Raw genomic sequence first — 20,516 nt, 5'->3', positions numbered from 1 at the left:
CCAGCACCTCTTATCAAACTGGTCAGAATTGAAGGAATGATGGATGGTGCCAAATACAGGGAAATTATTGAGGGAAACCTGTTTCAGTCTTCCAGAGATTTGAGAGCGGGACAGAGGTTCACCTTCCAGCAGGACAATGACCCTAAGCATACTGCTAAAGCAGTGGTTTAAGGGGAAATATTTAAATGTCTTGGAATGAGGTCTGTGCTTTGACGAGGCCAATCTAATTGAGAATCTGTGGAATGACTTAAAGATTGCTGCACACCAGTGGAACCCATCCAACTTGAAGGAGCTGGAGCAGTTTTACCTTGAAGAATGGGAGAAAATCCCAGAGGCTAGAAATGCCAAGCTTATAGAGACATACCCCAAGAGACTTGCAGCTGTAATTGCTGCAAAAGGTGGCTCTACGAAGTATTGACTTTTTTTTTTGGGGGGGGTGAATAGTTATGCACACTCAATGTTTTTTTCTTATTTCTTGAGTCACAATAAAAAATATTTAGCATCTTCAAAGTGGAAGGTATGTTGTGTAAATCAAATGATCCCCCCCAAAAAATAGATATTTTAATTCCAGGTTGTAAAGCAACGAAATAGGGAAAATGCCAAGGGGGGATACTTCTGCAAGCCACTGTAGTGGATGTTCTGCAGTCTGCTAAAAATGTCCCTGTACACTGGTATCTAGAAAATGAGGCTCGAATAAAAGTGTACTTGTGTAACTGCCCCGCAGCTATACTCAAGTATGTGGGTATACTGCAGTGACGTCTAAAATGCTGTGAATTAATCAGCACCTTGGAGAGTTCTGTCTGTTTCACCACCAGAGACAGTAGGCTACTTGGAGAGTTCTGTCTGTTTCACCACCAGAGACAGTAGGCTACTTGGAGAGTTCTGTTTCACCACCAGAGACAGTAGGCTACTTGGAGAGTTCTGTCTGTTTCACCACCATAGACAGTAGGCTACTTGGAGAGTTCTGTCTGTTTCACCACCATAGACAGTAGGCTACTTGGAGAGTTCTGTCTGTTTCACCACCGTAGACAGTAGGCTACTTGGAGAGTGCTGTCTGTTTCACCACCGTAGACAGTAGGCTACTTGGAGAGTTCTGTCTGTTTCACCACCGTAGACAGTAGGCTACTTGGAGAGTTCTGTCTGTTTCACCACCGTAGACAGTAGGCTACTTGGAGAGTTCTGTCTGTTTCACCACCATAGACAGTAGGCTACTTGGAGAGTTCTGTCTGTTTCACCACCGTAGACAGTAGGCTACTTGGAGAGTTCTGTCTGTTTCACCACCGTAGACAGTAGGCTACTTGGAGAGTTCTGTCTGTTTCACCACCGTAGACAGTAGGCTACTTGGAGAGTTCTGTCTGTTTCACCACCGTAGACAGTAGGCTACTTGGAGAGTGCTGTCTGTTTCACCACCATAGACAGTAAACAGCCATGTAGCCTGTCGTTGTGTTTGACCATTTTTCCTCAATGTGTTCCGGGAACCTCTGAGCACCCCTGATAAACCTCCGCTTCTCGCACTTACTGTGTGTTCCAGGACCGCCCAATTTACAAATGAAGCACTGCTGGCCATCCTGCACAGTGCCATCCATAACCCCCCCAGGGGGCTGGTTAGTTACCCAGCCAGAAGGCTGCAGGCCTAATCCCCAACCCTCCATCCTGCACAGTGTGTTTGTGTGACCTCTGACCCTTGCAAGAGGAAACAGGAAGTGGCTGAGCGGTATGTTAGAGATAACAGAGGTGCAACCTCGCTCGGTGACTGGCAGGGGGATGTCAGGGATGTTACTCAGGGATACAACACACTTCCTCCCCCAGGTGCACTGTGCTAACCCCGACGACAACCGAGACTCATGAACACAGAGGAAATCGTATATAATTCATTCATTAATTGTCAGTTTGTCGAAAGTTCCTCACCACTCCACTATTTTCAGACGAGCTGCATACGACAAAAAGGTTGGCAGTGAAAAAAAAAAATACAGTCGCTGTTCATCATTTGTCAGATGACTCCATTTAAAAACCATTGGCTCAATCTGTGATTCTCAGACAATCTGTGTTGCAGTACTCAGAGATCTGAAAGCTGAATACCATAGACAAGACATGATAAGTGTTTGATTTGGTTCATTGTTTATTGTCAATGACTTCCCCCCCCACTGTGCTAAAAAAGTAATTTCTCTGATTACAATAAAATCAGTCCTTCATTGATTTGGTTAATTGTTTTTGTCAATGTTCCTCACCCCCCTATTTTCAGAAAAAAAAAATTTCTCTGATTACAATAAAATCAGTCCTTCATGATTTGGTTCAGATGACTCCATTTAAAATCAGTCCTTCATTGATTTGGTTCATTGAATAAAATCAAGTCCTTGTTTGATTTGGTTCATTGAATAAAATCAGTCCTTCATTGATTTGGTTCATTGAATAAAATCAGTCCTTCATTGAATCTGATGAGATATGTAAATGTGTAGTATTCAGATTAAGGAAAAATAATGATCGCAAAGAACTCAAAAACAAAATTAAAAAGTACTGTGATGAAATAAAACACTTTTAAAGCTATATTGAACCAATTAAAAATAGAGATCACATAAAATGGTGAGAAGGTATAACATAAGCCCCGATGAGAAAGCAGGGGGATTTAAAGGTGGTGTAATTATGATATATATATATATATATATACACACACATCTACAGTGACTCTTAAACACAGGAGGAAACATCGACTAAATGGACAACGGGACCCATTTTGTCAAGAGCAACAGGCTGATACTTAAAGGTGGACTAAAACTCTAGTAGTTTGCCTAATTCCAGTTTGTGTGACAAAATAAGGTAGTATAGTGTAGAGAATCACTGTACCTTCTAAACCTCTGTGAAATATACCTTCCATAACCAAAAATATTGTTGTTTCAGCTTTTTGAAGCTGGTGTACAAAACCGAAAGCAAAAGTCACAAGAAAGAAAACTTTAGCATAGAAATAGCACACATCTTAAACAAGTCTAAAAAGTGTAAGTAGAATGAAATATCTATAACTCACATTTGTGAGAATTTAGTCACCCAAAAAGTACACATAGCCACTAAAGCAGAATTTATTACAATATTTGTACTACTCCTTTATAATAAGACCACATTCTGATTCCCATGATGCATCATGCTGATGAGACATTTACTATAGCAACTGTTCCATTGCAAAACCCTTTGGAAGTAAATGCCTCAGGAGGAATGAAGTGATACGTTTTAGTGATTTAGAGACTTGGGAAGCTCAAACAGTAGACACTTTGGGCAAACTATTACAGCAACTGGCAAATCAAGAGCCAAGGATCAGAGAAACCCCATCTCAAAACACACCAGTCAGGACCAAGAGGAGCATTATGGGATATGGTTTCTGACTGTAGTCATTGATACACCAGTCTTCTACACACGTGTCCTAACATGAGGATATGTGCAGCAGCTGTATGGGCTGTGGTTTCTGGTTAGTATCATTGACACACCTGTCCTAACGGGTCAGGTCAACAGGAGGGTAGTGCAGGTGTATGGGCTGTGGTTTCTGGTTAGTATCATTGACACACCTGTCCTAACGGGTCAGGTCAACAGGAGGATAGTGCAGCAGCTGTATGGGCTGTGGTTTCCGGTTAGTATCATTGACACAGGGACTAAAGAACGGCAGCACTCTGCCCCTGGGGCCGTTACTGAAGGAGTACAGGAGACTCATGTCATCAGCGTTATAGAAGGACACCTTCCTCTCATCACAGTCCAGGAACACCCCTATCCTCTGGGGAGACCAGCCAACCTGCAGGACACAACATGGAGAGAGAAACAACCAGATGTTATCAGGTGGATCAATGTTAAATTAAAGAGCCACTTCAGCGCCAATAATCCATGGGTCGCACATACACTCTTAGGAAGAAAAAAATGTTCCAAAACAGTTCTTGGCTGTCCCCACGGTGGAACCCAATAGGGTTCTCGGTGGAACCCAATAGGGTTCTAGGTGGAACCCAATAGGGTTCTCCAGTGGGGACAGCCGAAGAAGAGAGTCAACATGAGTTTCACTAAACCCTGAAGTGTCACTACTGTAGCACAGAGGATCCCACCTGGAGCCGTGTCCAGGGCTGTGTGCCTGCAGAGTACTGGTCTCCCTCCCTCAGTCGTAGGGTCCAGTAACCGCTCTCAGGACTCAGCTTGACCCGGGCCTGACGGTCAACCCTCTCCGACGCCACACCCAGGTCCCACTTGGCCTTGCTGCCCACTCCTACCTAGGAGGGATAGATATTAGTAAATAAATACCACAATACAATATCCTGTAATAGAATAAACAGAGACTAGTGTCCTGTCCAGGGGGTGTCCTGTACATCAAGCTGTCTCAAATCAAATTTTATTAGTCACATGCGTCAAACAGGGAAATGCTGACTTACAAGCCCTTACCCGGTACAGAGTCAATGTGGAGGCTATATACAGGGTATTACAGTACTGAGTCAATGTGGAGGCTATATACAGGGTATTACAGTACTGAGTCAATGTGGAGGCTATATACAGGGTATTACAGTACTGAGTCAATGTGGAGGCTATATACAGTCAATGGGGGTACAGGGGGTACCGGTACAGAGTCAATGTGGAGGCTATATACAGGTACAGAGGTGGAGGCCAGGGTATTACAGAGTCAATGTGGAGGCTATATACAGGGGGTAGGCCAGGGTACAGAGTCAATGTGGAGGCTATATACAGGGTATTACAGGGGTACCAGTACAGAGTCAATGTGGAGACTATATACAGAGGGGGTACCAGTAGATGTGTGGTCACAATGTGGAGCACAGTCAGTGTAATCAGCTCAGCTATCACCATTGAGACAGTGTCTGTGCCTCGACCTAGGTTGGGCAAAACTAAACATGGCGGTGTTCGCCTTAGCAATCTCACTAGGATAAAGACCACCTCCATTCCTGTCATTACTGAAAGAGATCATGATACCTCACATCTCAAAATAGGGCTACTTAATGTTAGATCCCTTACTTCAAAGGCAATTATAGTCAATGAACTAATCACTGATCATAATCTTGATGTGATTGGCCTGACTGAAACATGGCTTAAGCCTGATGAATTTACTGTTTTAAATGAGGCCTCACCTCCTGGCTACACTAGTGACCATATCCCCGTGCATTACGCAAAGGCGGAGGTGTTGCTAACATTTACGATAGCAAATTTAAATTTACAAAAAAAAAAAAAAAAAAAAAAAAAAGACATTTGTCTTTTGAGCTTCTAGTCATGAAATCTATGCAGCCTACTCAATCACTTTTTATAGCTACTGTTTACAGGCCTCCTGGGCCATATACAGCATTCCTCACTGAGTTCCCTGAATTCCTATCGGACCTTGTAGTTAGCAGTAGTCATGGAAAAGCAGATAATATTCTAATCTTTGGTGACTTTAATATTCACATGGAAAAGTCCAAATAACAGACCCACATCAAAAGGCTTTCAAAGGAGCCATCATCGACTCAGTGGGTTTTGTCCAACATGCACCCCTAAAAACTAAAAAAAAACTAAAACTAAAAACCGACTAGCTTGGAAGGACGGTACCGTGCAGTACCGTAGAGCCCTTACTGCTGCTCGATCATCCTATTTTTCTAACTTAATTGAGGAAAATAAGAACAATCCGAAATTCATTTTTGATACTGTCGCAAAGCTAACTAAAAAGCAGCATTCCCCAAGAGAGGATGACTTTCACTTTAGCAGTGATAAATTCATGAACTTCTTTGAGGAAAAGATTATGATTATTAGAAAGCAAATTACAGACTCCTCTTTAAATCTGCGTATTATTCCAAACCTCAGTTGTCCTGAGTCTGCACAACTCTGCCAGGACCTAGGATCAAGAGACACGCTCAAGTGTTTTAGTACTATATCTCTTGACACAATGATGAAAATAATCATGGCCTCTAAACCTTCAAGCTGCATACTGGACCCTATTCCAACTAAACTACTGAAAGAGCTGCTTCCTGTGCTTGGCCCTCCTATGTTGAACATAATAAACGGCTCTATCCACCGGATGTGTACCAAACTCACTAAAAGTGGCAGTAATAAAGCCTCTTTTAAAAAAGCCAAACCTTGATCCAGAAAATATAAAAAAAAACTAATCGGCCTATATCGAATCTTCCATTCCTCTCAAAAATTTTAGAGAAGTCTGTTGCGCAGCAACTCACTGCCTTCCTGAAGACAAACAATGTATACGAAATGCTTCAGTCTGGTTTTAGACCCCATCATAGCACTGAGACGGCACTTGTGAAGGTGGTAAATGACATTTTAATGGCATCGGACCGAGGCTCTGCATCTGTCCTCGTGCTCCTAGACCTTAGTGCCGCTTTTGATACCATCGATCACCACATTCTTTTGGAGGGATTGGAAACCCAAATTGGTCTACACGGACATGTTCTGGCCTGGTTTAGATCTTATCTGTCGGAAAGATATCAGTTTGTCTCTGTGAATGGTTTGTCCTCTGACAAATCAACTGTAAATTTCGGTGTTCCTCAAGGTTCCGTTTTAGGACCACTATTGTTCTCACTATATATTTTACCTCTTGGGGATGTTATTCGAAAACATAATGTAAACTTTCACTGCTATGCGGATGACACACAGCTGTACATTTCAATGAAACATGGTGAAGCCCCAAAATTGCCCTCGCTAGAAGCATGTGTTTCAGACATAAGGAAGTGGATGGCTGCAAACTTTCTACTATTAAACTCAGACAAAACAGAGATGCTTGTTCTAGGTCCCAAGAAACAAAGATCTTCTGTTGAATCTGACAATTAATCTTAATGGTTGTACAGTCGTCTCAAATAAAACTGAAGGACCTCGGCGTTACTCTGGACCCTGATCTCTCTTTTGAAGAACATATCAAGACCATTTCAAGGACATCTTTTTTCCATCTACGTAACATTGCAAAAATCAGAAACTTTGTCCAAAAATGATGCAGAAAAATTAATCCATGCTTTTGTCACTTCTAGGTTAGACTACTGCAATGCTCTATTTTCCGGCTACCCGGATAAAGCACTAAATAAACTTCAGTTAGTGCTAAATACGGCTGCTAGAATCCTGACTAGAACCAAAAAATTTGATCATATTACTCCAGTGCTAGCCTCTCTACACTGGCTTCCTGTCAAAGCAAGGGCTGATTTCAAGGTTTTACTGCTAACCTACAAAGCATTACATGGGCTTGCTCCTACCTATCTCTCTGATTTGGTCCTGCCGTACATACCTACACGTACGCTACGGTCACAAGACGCAGGCCTCCTTATTGTCCCTAGAATTTCCATTTTTATGGAACGGTCTGCCTACCCATGTCAGAGACGCAAACTCGGTCTCAACCTTTAAGTCTTTACTGAAGACTCATCTCTTCAGTGGGTCATATGATTGAGTGTAGTCTGGCCCAGGAGTGGGAAGGTGAACGGAAAGGCTCTGGAACAACGAACCGCCCTTGCTGTCTCTGCCTGGCCGGTTCCCCTCTTTCCACTGGGATTCTCTGCCTCTAACCCTATTACAGGGGCTGAGTCACCGGCTTACTGGGGCTCTCTCATGCCGTCCCAGGAAGGGGTGCGTCACCCGAGTGGGTTGATTCACTGATGTGGTCATCCTGTCTGGGTTGGCGCCCCCCCCTTGGGTTGTGCAGTGGCAGAGATCATTGTGGGCTATACTCAGCCTTGTCTCAGGATGGTAAGTTGGTGGTTGAAGATATCCCTCTAGGTGGTGTGGGGGCTGTGCTTTGGCAAAGTGGGTGGGGTTATATCCTTCCTTTTTGGCCCTGTCCGGGGGTGTCCTCGGATGGGGCCACAGTGTCTCCTGACCCCTCCTGTCTCAGCCTCCAGTATTTATGCTGCAGTAGTTTATGTGTCGGGGGGCTGGGGTCAGTTTGTTATATCTGGAGTACTTCTCCTGTCCTATTCGGTGTCCTGTGTGAATCTAAGTGTGCGTTCTCTAATTCTCTCCTTCTCTCTTTCTCTCTCTCGGAGGACCTGAGCCCTAGGACCATGCCCCAGGACTACCTGACATGATGACTCCTTGCTGTCCCCAGTCCACCTGGCCATGCTGCTGCTCCAGTTTCAACTTCCACCTGACTGTGCTGCTGCTCCAGTTTCAACTGTTCTGCCTTATTATTCAACCATGCTGGTCATTTATGAACATTTGAACATCTTGGCCATGTTCTGTTATAATCTCCACCCGGCACAGCCAGAAGAGGACTGGCCACCCCACATAGCCTGGTTCCTCTCTAGGTTTCGGCCTTTCTAGGGAGTTTTTCCTAGCCACCGTGCTTCTACACCTGCATTGCTTGCTGTTTGGGGTTTTAGGCTGAGTTTCTGTACAGCACTTTGAGATATCAGCTGATGTACGAAGGGCTATATAAATACATTTGATTTGATACCAGTACTGAGTCAATGTGGAGGCTATATACAGGGGGTACCGGTACAGAGTCAATGTGGAGACTATATACAGAGGGTACCGGTACAGAGTCAATGTGAAGGGGCACCGGTTAATCGAGGTAATTGTGGAAACATGTACATGTAGGTAGAGTTAAAGTGACTATGCATAGATAACAGAGTAGCAGTGGTGTAAAAGAGCGGCTGGCCGGGCCCAGGCCCATGCCCTCCCAGGCCCTCCCAGGCCCTCCCATGCCCTTCCGGGCCCATGCCCTTCCGGGCCTATACCCCTGACCAGTCGTGAAATCCATAGATTAGGTCCTAATGAATTTATTTAAAATTCACTGATTCTATTATGAACTAAAATCAGTAAAATTGCTTAAAATTGTTGCATTTCTTCAAAAAAAAATATTATACAAATATTTAACAAAAATAGAATGCAGTGTGTGTGTGTGTGTGTGTGTGTGTGTGTGTGCGCATCTCCGCAGAAACTCCACAAATTCAGGTGTGCCAAGCTTGTAGCGTCATACCCAAGAAGACTCAAAGCTGTAATCGCTGCCAAAGGTGCTTCAACAAAGTACTGAGTAAATGGTCTGAATAATTATGTAAATGTGATATGCATCTCTTTTTTTTACATTTGCATAAATTTCTAGCCTGTTTTTGCTTCGTCATTATGGGTTTGGTGTGTAGATTGAGGGGGGAAAAAAAACTATTGAACCCATTTTAGAATAAGGCTGTAACGTAACAAAATGTGGAAAAAGTCAAGGGGTCTGAATACTCCCCGAATGCCCTGTATATACCACCCTACCTCCCAGTAGTGGCGTCCATCTTGGAAGCCCTGAGCCCCCAGCACGTTGACAGACTGTAGGAACCTCTTAGGGTTGGGCTGGTAGGGGGTCATGCTATCACAGTCTACTGCGATGGTTCTATCTCTGGATACGTAGACACTGGGGTGGGCCGTGTCCACGTCGAACGTTACCGGGGCCGGACCTGAGGGGGAAAGGGGGTTACATTAAGGTTCAATGCTTTTAGATCACCTTTATGTTTACAGGGACGTCAACCATGAGGCCCAGGTCTCTTTTCCCCAGTGAGCCCTGAAGAGAACTACACAGAAAAATAAAAACAACCCTAGGACAGAGCACATTTAATAACCTCTTTGGGATAGGGGGCAGTATGACGTTCGGATGAAAAGCGTGCCTAAAGTAAACTGCCCGTTACTCGGGCCCAGAAGCTAGGATATGCATATTATGGTAGATTTGGAGAAAAAAAACTAAAGTTTCTGAAAAAAATAATGTCTGAGTATAACAGAACTGATATGGCAGGCAAAACCCTGAGGACAAACCATCCAAAAACATATATTTCAGCCTACCACTGTTTCCAATGGCTGTCATTTTAATTATGAGGTGAAATCCTCCGAGTGCAGTTTCTAGGGCTTCCGCTAGATGTCAGTCTTCAGAAAGTGTTTCAGGCTGGTTTTTGGAAAATATTTGCTAGAATGTAGTTTTTCTAAGTGGCTCCCATTTTGGCTGTAGTGTTTTCATGCGCGTGGATAAGAGCGCATTGTTTATCTCCGGTAAAGACAATAACAATTAGCCATCTTAAATTGTAGCATTTATTTACGTATTAGGGTACCTGAGGTTTGATTATAAACGTTGTTTGACTTGGAGAAGTTTATTGGTAACGTTTGGGATTCATTTTGAAGGAGGGAAACGGGTGGATTATTGAATGAAGTGTGCCAGTTAAACTGAATTATGGACATAAAAGAACTTTATCGAACAAAAGGACCATTTGTGATGCTACTGGGACCTTTGAAGATCTTCTGTTGTCACGCAAAGGGTAAGGGATTTATTATATCGCCATTTCTGACTTGTGGCGCACCTGCCTGGTTGAAATATGTTTAATGGTTTTGTGTGCGGGGCGCCGTCCTTAGATAATCGCAAGGTAAAGCCTTTTTGAAATCTGACACGGCGGCTGGATTAACAAGAAGTTGCGCTTTATTTTGATGTAGAACATTTGTATTTTCATGAATGTTAAATACTTCTGTAATTTGAATTTCACGCTCTGCAATTTCACAGTATGGTTGTCGAGGTGTGCCACTAGCGGGACGTCTAGCCATAACAGGTTTAAAACAACCGTAGGATCAAGAGGGCGCAGATGAAGATGGTAGCATCACGACTAACTCTTAAACTTCGTAGGGTTTTGATTTACGCACCATTTTTCATCTATATGTATATAGTCATAATTCATTCCTTCTTAGATGTGTGTATTGCATATATGTTGTGTAATTTGTTAGATATTACTGCACTGTCGGAGCTAGAAGCAGAAGCATTTCGCTACGTTCGCAATAACATCTGCTAACCATTTGGACATGTGGCCATGAACACTTGATATGTATGCAGCAATTTCCTGGAGTTGGTTCCATGTTGGGGGGGGCAGAGAAACTAAAAACAGGAACATGAAGGACAAGCCAGTCACGAGATCGTGTCGGATATATGGTATGACTTATATGCTGACTACACAGGCCATGCGTCTGCCATCATTCGCATGTTGATTTTGTTCATCCACACCAGACACGATCAAAACTGTGAAACTAAATTAAAATTTGTCACACATAAAACATCAAATTGACATTTAGCAAGCTTGCTAATTTGTTCTGGGAGATTAACATTTGGGTTGTTATTTTACCTGAAATGAATATGGTCCTTTATATAGCTCGATCTTTGTAGAATTTTGACCCAGAGTCAAAACTGTGTTAGACAGGCCTTTCCAAATCAAGTCCAATCAATTGAATTTACCACAGCTGGACTCCAATCAAGTTGTAGAAACATCTCAAGGATCAATGGAAACAGGAAGCACCTGAGCTCAATTATCGAGTCTCATAGCAAAGGGTCTGAATACTTATGTAAATAAGGTGTTTATTGTTGATAAGTTTGCTAAAACAAATTTTCACTGTCATTATGGGGTGGTGTGTCTATACATCATCTAGTAGGCCTGGGGGGGAAGAGGTTAAGTGTTGTCTATATGTCATCTAGTAGGCCTGGGGGAAGAGGTTAAGTGTTGTCTATATGTCATCTAGTAGGCCTGGGGTGAAGAGGTTAAGTGTTGTCTAGTAGAGCTAGTAGGGGGAAGAGGTTAAATGTTTTTAGGTTGAGGAGCTACGCCCCAGTTACTACTTTTCTATGATGTACTTTATTAACAGGTCCAGGTATATTGGTACGGCTTAACTTCGATGCGTGTTGTCTGTAACTCTGCGGCCAACAGCCGAATCAGTGCCAGGAAGAGGAGAGGAATCAGTGCCAGGAATCAGGAATCAGTGCCAGGAAAGGGAATCAGGAAGAGGAGAGGAATCAGTGCCAGGAAGAGGAGAGGAATCAGTGCCAGGAAGAGGAGAGGAATCAGTGCCAGGAAGAGGAGAGGAATCAGTGCCAGGAAGAGGAGAGGAGAGGAATCAGTGCCAGGAAGAGGAGAGGAATCAGTGCCAGGAAGAGGAAATCTAATGCGGGTGACTGCAATAAAGACAAGACATTTTGTTTTGTGGAGGTAAGTAGTGTACCATAAAGGGAACAGGGGGCCAGTTGGCACGCATCCTGGACCTCGGCCGGCCGTAGGGGGCCAGTTGGCACGCATCCTGGACCTCGGCCGGCCGTAGGGGGCCAGTTGGCACGCATCCTGGACCTAGGCCAGCCGTAGGGGGCCAGTTGGCACGCATCCTGGACCTCGGCCGGCCGTAGGGGGCCAGTTGGCACGCATCCTGTACCTAGGCCAGCCGCGGAGGGGTGGGATCTTACCGGGTTTGAGAGACTTGAACATCTTCCTCCATGTGATGTACTGCAGCGGGGCCATGTATCTACTGCTGAAGCCATTCAAGTCTAGCTCTGGTCCTGGGCCCACGTCTAATGGAGGCCTGGTGAAGAAAGAAACCATGTAAATCACTTGGTGAAAACTGATGATTTAAAAAGGGACACTATTAAATACCTCCCAAATTGCACCCTAGTCCCCATGTAGTGCACTACTTTTGACCAGAGCCTATTCTCTTAATTAGTGCACTAGTTTTGTATGAGCACCGGTCAAACGGAGGGCACTATGAAGCCTTCGTGCTCCTTTAGTCCAATTTTATTTTATTTTTTACATTGTTTGAAAACAAACATGTTAGATCGTGAAGAGGTTCAACACTGTTGGCCATGACAGAGGGAGAGTCCAAGAATCACTCACCGTATCTGTGGAAGCTGCAGAGAGAGAAAGAGAAATCAGGGTGAGATATTAGCTACGAATTCAAATGAAAATAAAATACAGATCCAATACTCTACTGCAGGGAACACTGCTCTACCATCTCAAAGGAATACTTTCAATACCACAGAAATGCATTTAAAAAATACATATAAATAAAAAATCTGCAAACATTTCCTTAAAATCTGTGTTAGAATATGTAGCATAGGACATTTGATTTAAAACTGCAAGAAGTCTCAGCTGCATGGCAAAATGTGTAGAATTGTAGAAAATGGCCTTAAAAAGCGCAAACCTCTAAACCACCAAGGGGCCTTTAAAATGTTCCCTAAAATCTGGCTGCTCCCCCTGCCACACTCACCATTTAAACAACATTTTTGATCCAGAAAACCCTGGAATACAGTAGATAGAACTAGAACTTAACGAGCAGTTGGGGGAACATTGTTCTACTACAACCATGCTCTCCAACCCTGTTCCTGGAGAGAGAACCGACAGTTGGGTAGCCCTGTGGGAACAGGGTTAGAAAGCTCTGCTCTATGGTGTCAGATACAGAGTTAGTAAACCCCGAAGGGTCAAAACAGTCCAACAGTAGTCCCCTCTATAAACCCCGAAGGGTCAAAACAGTAGTCACCTCTATAAACCCCAAAGGGTCAAAACAGTAGTCACCTCTATAAACCCCAAAGAGTCAACAGTCCAACAGTAGTCCCCTCTATAAACCCCAAAGGGTCAAAACAGTAGTCACCTCTAAACCCTGAAGGGTCAAAACAGTCCAACAGTAGTCACCTCTATAAGCAGACTGCAATGTGGTTGTTGCGGCTCAAGTCAAGGAGAGTTTCAGGAAACAATCTTCTCCAGTCTCAACATCACTGTTTTCCTTTTCTATTAGTCACAGACACACCTACTTGGGATTTCTATAAACCCTGAAGAACTCTTCAATACCTCTACTAGTCCAGTCTGTTGCGTGGTAGTAGCAGCCTCATGCAAGATTCTCATACTGTGATCCAGCTGACTGACAGCCTCTCTGACAGCCTCCAGGTGGCGCTGCAGCTGTTCCAGAGCCACCTCCTGCTCCCTCCGCAGCCGTTCCAACACACACGCCTCCTCCTCCGCAAGGAAGGCCTGCAACGCCTGGAACTCCCCTTGGATCCTAACCTGCAGCTCAGAGCCAATTCTCTACAGACAGAGGGGAGAGATGGAGGGGGAGGGGAGAGATGGAGGGGGAGGAGGATGGATATGATCCAGGATATCAACCTGGATATAAATCAAATCCTAAATGTTAAAAAAATGTTCTGGGGAAAATAAAGTTGACTGAATGAAGATGAATCCAGTCGTGTGAGATGAACTGACCTGAGTGGGACATGAATCAGGAAACACACCAACAACCAAACCCCCATCTTATACACCAACTACCATCCATAATGAAGGGACATAACTGCAGTCCTCCCCTTCAACACACTACAGGTTTGACAGTAACTTTTTTTTGCCACCTGTCATCCCTGGGCTGATATATATAGATATAGATATAGATATATATATGTGTGTGTGTGTATATAATATATATATATGTATGTATGTGTATATAATATATACACACACACATATATATATATATATATATATATATATATATATATATATATATATATATATATATATATATATATATATATATATATATATATATATATATATATTATATAATATATATATATATATATATATATATTATATAATATATATATATACACATATATACACACAGACACACACACTACCATTCAAAAGTTTGGGGTCACTTAGAAATGTCCTTGTTTTTGAAAGAAAGTGCTTTTTGTCCATTAAAATATCAAATATACAGTGTAGACATTGTTAATGTTGTAAATGACTATTGTAGCTGGAAACGGCTGATTTTTAATGGAATATCTACATAAACGTACAGAGGTCCATTATCAGCAACCATCACTCATGTGTTCCAATGGCACATTACATTAGCTAATCCAAGTTTCATTTTAAAAGGCTATTTGATCATTAGAAACCACTATTACAATTATGTTAGCACAGCTGAAAACTGTTGTTCTGATTAAAGAAGCAATTAATCTGACATTCTTCAGACTAGTTGAGTATCAGGACCGTCAGCATTTGTGGGTTCGATTACAGGCTCAAAATGGCGAGAAACAAAGACCTTCTGAAACTCGTCAGTCTATTCTTGTTCTAAGAAATGAAGGCTATTAAAATGCGAGAAATTGCCATTGACCTCGTACAATGCTGTGTACTACTCCCTTCACAGAACAGTGCAAACTAACTAGAATACAAAGAGTGTGAGGCCCCGGTGCACAACTGAGCAAGAGGACAAGTACATTAGTGTGTCTAGTTTCAGAAACAGACGCCTCACAAAGTCCTCAACTGGCAGCTTCATTAAATAGTACCCGCAAAACAACAGTCTCAACGTCAACAGTGAAGAGGCGACTCCGGGATGCTGTCCTTGTAGGCAGTGTTCCTCTGTCCAGTGTCTGTTCTTTTGCCCATCTTAATCTTTTCTTTTTATTGGCCAGTCTGAGATATGGCTTTTTCTTTGCAACTCTGCCTAGAAGGCCAGCATCCCGGAGTCGCCTCTTCACTGTTGACGTTGAGACTGTTGTTTTGCGGGTACTATTTAATGAAGCTGCCAGTTGAGGACTTGATTTTTTTTTAACAACTTAAATCTATAATCTTCATGTCCAACTATGTGTTTTAAATTGTGACAGACAAGAGGACAGACTTAATGTTGATGGATGTCCTCCTAAAACTTTATAGACTCCATTGTTCCTCTCTGCATCACACACACAGGTCTTTACCTTGATGCTCTCCATCTTGTCCTGGTCTCCGTTTAGAACAGTGATGAAATCCTCTCGTCTCCGTCTGTGGGCCTCCAACGAATCCTTCTGTTGTTTCTGACAACAGAACATAAAAAGAACATGGTCAAAATGTTGGGCTACTTCAAAAGAAACAGGTTAATGAGGAAAGCGTTTCCTGTGTCTTAATTGGAAGAATATGGAACAATTGATAGCAGGGACCCCCATCCGTACAGTCCCAGCCAGCCCTAGCCTTTTGAGGCCCTTCTCCTTGCGAGGAAAACATTTTAGCCAAATGTCCGTCTCATTCCTCTCCCGGAACGACTCATCTGTAGCTGCTGTATCCACACTGTTTGGCAAAGTCATTTAAAAATGTTGAGCTACAAAGTAACAAATAATCTATTTCAAAAGGTAGAATGAAAAATAGAAAACAGGTACTTTGGTGGTGGTGGTGGGGTCAAATCAGTAAAAAAAAAAAAATGGTTCTGTTCCGGACACAACTATTGGAAGATAACATGGGTTGATTGAGTTACTGTGACTGACATAACAAGATAAAACCACAGGCCTGCAGGCCTGCAGGTTGCCCATCCCTGGTATCAGGGAATATAAGAGACCTTTGGTTTGAGACCATGTGTTCCAAATGGCACCCTATTCCCTATATAGTCCCTACAGCCCCGGTCAAAAGAAGTGCACTATAAAGGTATAGGGTCATTTGGGATGAACCCTAGAGTGAATTATTGTCAGTTAGATTACACTGTGCTGCCTGGCAGAACATGCCTTCACTACCTCAACAGCGACAGACAGAAACAGCGAGAGAGAGACAGAAACAGCGAGAGAGAGACAGACAGGAACAGCGAGAGAGAGACGAGGTGGTCACAGATACACACATTTGAAATGTCTTTATTTGGGAACTTCTGTGAGTGTAATGTTCACTTCATTTTTGTCACTTTTGTTTATTATCTACTTCAATTTGCTTTGGCAATGTTAACATACAGGGAGGGGGAGCAAGATGAGGAACTAGAGGAACACATGAGAAGCCATTCCCCCCCATTTCCTGAACTCAAAGGTCACTTTCTGTCCATGTTTACATATGATGACTTGAAGCTGCTATTCGTTAAAGGTTTCAAACAGAATCCCCGAGTCATCCGCAAGGCCGCTACCTACCGCGCAAGGCTGAACCAAAACTTCAGTGAAAGTCAAGGAAGGCTTGAAGTTAGACAAATATAAAACCAACTCTGTCATTTATTGGATAAACCAACAATGTTTCAGCATCACTGTGCCTTCAGGGGTCTGCAGTGATGCCGAAATGTTGGCTGTTTACCCAATAAATTACTGGGAGCTTGTACATAGCGACTGTCCGACCATTTATTTTTATAGGCTACAGTTCAGCCATTAATATGCACCTCTACCTACTACAACAGCTTTAACTAACACGCCTCTATATTTTAGGTAACACTCTATAGTCTCAACACAACTAACACGCCTATAGTCTCAACACAACTAACACGCCTCTATAGGCTATAGTCTCCACAACTGCTATAGTCTCAACAACTAACACGCCTTTTAACACGCCTCTATAGTCTCAACAACTAACACGCCTCTATATTCTCAACATAACTAACTCGCCTCTATATTCTCAACACAACTAACTCGCCTCTATATTCTCAACACAACTAACACGCCTCTATAGTCTCAACAACTAACACGTCATAGTCTAATAACACAAGAACAACACAGTCTCCATACTAGTCTCAACAGCTGTCTCAACACAAACAAAAACAACAACTCTAAAATAACTAACTAACTAACGCCTCTATATTCTCAACTAACAACTATATTCTCAACTAACTAACGCCTGTATATTCTCAACATAACAACTATATTCTCAACATAACCTGCCTCTATATTCTCAACATAGTCTCAATTCTCATAACTAACACACCTTAAATTATCCAACTCACCTGTATATTCTGGACATAACAGTCCGAGGTGGAGGCCCTAACCTTCTCCACCATGGCCGTCACCAGATAGTTGGTCTGGAAGTGTTTGTTGGTGAACTCCTTCCTACACTGGGGACAGGAAACCGGTGTCTGGGTACCCCTCCAGTAGGTACTGATACAGTGCTTACAGAAGTGATGCATGCACCCCAGCATCACCGGCTCAGTAAAGAGGTCACAGCAGATGGCGCAGGTCAAGTCTTCTCTGAGACTGGACTGGCTCTTACTGTTGGGAGCTGCCGCAGACATGATGAGGACGGTCTGTTCTTTTAGAAATGAGGCACTTCAGTTCATAGACAGGCTAGAGGCCGACCACAGGGCTGGTCGCTAAGAGACTGGAGGGTGAGAGAGAGACCGTGTTATACACACACACACACACTTTTAGGCTAGGAGTATTCATATCAGTACAGTAGCTGTACACCTAGCTACACTGAATCTCAATGACATCAACTGTCGGGAGGCTAAAAGTTTAGCCTTCTAAACTCATCACCATCTATAATGGAATTGATCAAAACACAAATGATGTTACTTTAGCCTGGCTGAAAACAACATCAGCCGTCAGGGAGAGTGCACCCACAGCAAGCAAATAACATTTGGTCTGTTACACAGCTAACCATTAGGGTAGGATGGGGGTGTCCAGTATAGAAAACATGCAGTTACAGCTCATTAGTAGGCTGGACAATAAGGACGAAGCTAAATTCACCCAAGGCTGAAAAATTGGCAAAGGAACGTTGTCTGAGCCGAGCCCAGAGCAGAGGAACGGACCGGTCGCCTGTTTAGTTACATTTCCCCTAAACACCAAAAACAACAGGTTTCATCCCTTTGTTACTTTACCACTACAAATCTGTTCTGGGGACAAAACTGGAAAAGAACTCCTGTAGAATGTAAACCTGATGGTGCCAAGTTTACTTATGTCTGCATAACGAGGAAGTAGGGGGTGCAACTTTAGACTATTACTATTTCTGGTCTAAGCGATCGATGACAGCAGAGTACCCTGTCCAATCTTATTTCATTAGAAAGAGGAGAGTATCCTGACTAAAATGCTGTACGAGCTGGAATAAATAAAACTCGAAATAAACACATTGCGGGATGTTTAGTGAAATACAGAAGCATGCCTCTCCATAGGAAAACAATGGGGGGGCTCAACGTTCAAAGGGCACAAGGTATTTCGGAGCTGGCGTTGGTGACAGTAGAGTACGCTGCCCTGCTTTACATAATTAGAAAGATAAGATCGTGTTTAAAATGGTGGCCAATTAAAACAAAAATATACACATTGCGAGTTATTTGGCCAAATAGACAGACCTATATTTCCTCTATAGTAAAAGAATGGGACGAGCTCAGAGTGACAGGAGTCATGTTATTCACATCTTTACCGAACAGTAACGTGGACAGGTCTCATTGTAGTAAAGCACTGCGCCCCACAACACACCGGGAACAGTCGGTGCGCAACTACTAATACAGGAGTTGGCAGGGCGAAAAACGGCCTTAAAATAAAGGCCTGGGGGTTGTTGTTTCCGTGTTTACTTCAAAACTACGGCAAGCAAGCTGGGACATATGGTAATATTATGAAGAGAGACGAAAATTAAAAAAAACACATTTGTTAAAAATGTTAATGTGTCCAGCCTGTCATTAGTTAACTAATCACAAAATCATTTGAGTGGTTTTCGTAATAACACGTTAGCTGGTCACAGTTCTCTAAAGTCGAAAGTAAGCTGGATATTGACTCAGTCAGCTGACATTAACGGGAACAGTTCAGCTGGGGGGGTAATAACAAAATACTTATCAAAGGATACAGTACTAAAGGTCGTTTTTTTTTTACACAAATTAAAACGTGTCAGTTTGTCAATGTCACGCGGTTGGTGTAATAACATGTTCAACTACTTGGTGATGCCTTTAGATTGAAAGAAAATTAACTACTAAGGGAATAATGTTGTACTTTCTAATTTAAATTCTCAAACCCCGGCCTTGTTCGGTCTCTTTCGTAAGTTTCCCCCTGAGGTTTTCCTATTTGCACCTCTGGTTTAGAAACCTTGTGGTTATAGTTAGCTGGCAAGCATACTCCTTGTTAACTAATGCACGGTATCTAGCTACATGTTTAAAAAAACAACACACTAGCAAGCTACTATTTGATTGTTTGGTATGCAAGCTACAACTTGTGTATAAAGAGTCGAAGGAATGTGACCTACTGTCTCTGCAGCCCGAGGTGGAGAGCTCGAGCTCTTCGCCAGATGTTACTTAGCTGCTGCTGAGCCCCGCCTCGACAGGAAGTCCAGACTCAGGGTTGCCAGGTCTGTTTACATTTATAGCCCATACCTAGTCAAAAACCTGCCCACAAGGCCTGAAAACCACTTCCCTTTCAACTTATTTAATGCGCCTAAAAGTCGTTTCTGTGCTTTGTCGCCCTTATTTGATGCGCGTTAATGTTTTATGGATTAAAAAAAAGGGTAGGAAGTAGATATCTCTGTTATGACAATTTACATAGCCTACCTTCAACTGGTAAAAAAGTTGTCAAGATGTGTGCGCATACGGCGCTGTCTCCTCTGAGTCAGGTGACTCAGCTACCTGCAGCAGTGGTCACAACACACACTCCTCCTGCCCTAACTTATCAGGCAGTAACAAACCGCTTGATAAGCATCAGCAGCAGGTCACAGTGAAATATATATATATATATATATATATATATATATTTATTTTATTTTTTTTAAGAAAAATGGCGTGGCGGCCGCGGTGTAATTTAGAAGTAAGCCAAAAAAATAAAAATAATGTTCACCCGCAACATCGTTTTCTAAGTAGCTCAATGTAACAGAGGACATGATGTAATGTGCACGCCCCAAAAGTACAAAGGCTTCCGTGATTGTTTTTTATTTAACTTGACTAGGCAAGTCAGTTAAACTCTTAAGAACAAGAACAAATCTTATTTACAATGACGGCCTACACCAGCCAACTGTGCACCGCCCTATGGGACTCCCAATCACAGCCGGTTGTGATACAGCCTGGATTCAAACCAGGGTGTCTGTAGTGACGCCTCTTAGACCACTCGGGAGCCCAGGTTCATCTGACGGGGAGAGTAAACAGTGGGAAGCAAA

General features: G+C 42.9%; 1 protein-coding gene across 2 annotated transcripts; it reads right to left on the bottom strand.

Moving 5' to 3' along the window:
- Window positions 1-2,474: 2,474 nt before the first annotated feature.
- Window positions 2,475-20,003, bottom strand: trim105 (tripartite motif containing 105). Of its 2 annotated transcripts, none has more exons than XM_024434297.2 (9): window positions 19,918-20,003; window positions 17,395-17,765; window positions 15,437-15,532; window positions 13,542-13,775; window positions 12,591-12,604; window positions 12,167-12,282; window positions 9,187-9,368; window positions 4,074-4,235; window positions 2,475-3,772 (listed from the first exon to the last, which is right to left on the bottom strand). In XM_024434297.2, exons 2-9 carry the CDS (start codon window positions 17,677-17,679, stop codon window positions 3,557-3,559), a joined length of 1,305 nt encoding a protein of 434 aa, XP_024290065.2. In that variant the 5' UTR covers window positions 17,680-17,765; window positions 19,918-20,003; the 3' UTR covers window positions 2,475-3,556. The 2 variants fall into 2 exon arrangements, with proteins under 2 accessions (XP_024290065.2, XP_042182098.1); XM_042326164.1 differs by lacking the exon at window positions 19,918-20,003 and adding an exon at window positions 19,617-19,773.
- Window positions 20,004-20,516: the final 513 nt, after the last annotated feature.

This window comes from Oncorhynchus tshawytscha, linkage group LG08 (genome assembly GCF_018296145.1).
Source record: "Oncorhynchus tshawytscha isolate Ot180627B linkage group LG08, Otsh_v2.0, whole genome shotgun sequence".
Classification (NCBI taxonomy): domain Eukaryota; kingdom Metazoa; phylum Chordata; class Actinopteri; order Salmoniformes; family Salmonidae; genus Oncorhynchus; species Oncorhynchus tshawytscha.
This window is presented reverse-complemented; position numbering and strand designations above follow the sequence as displayed.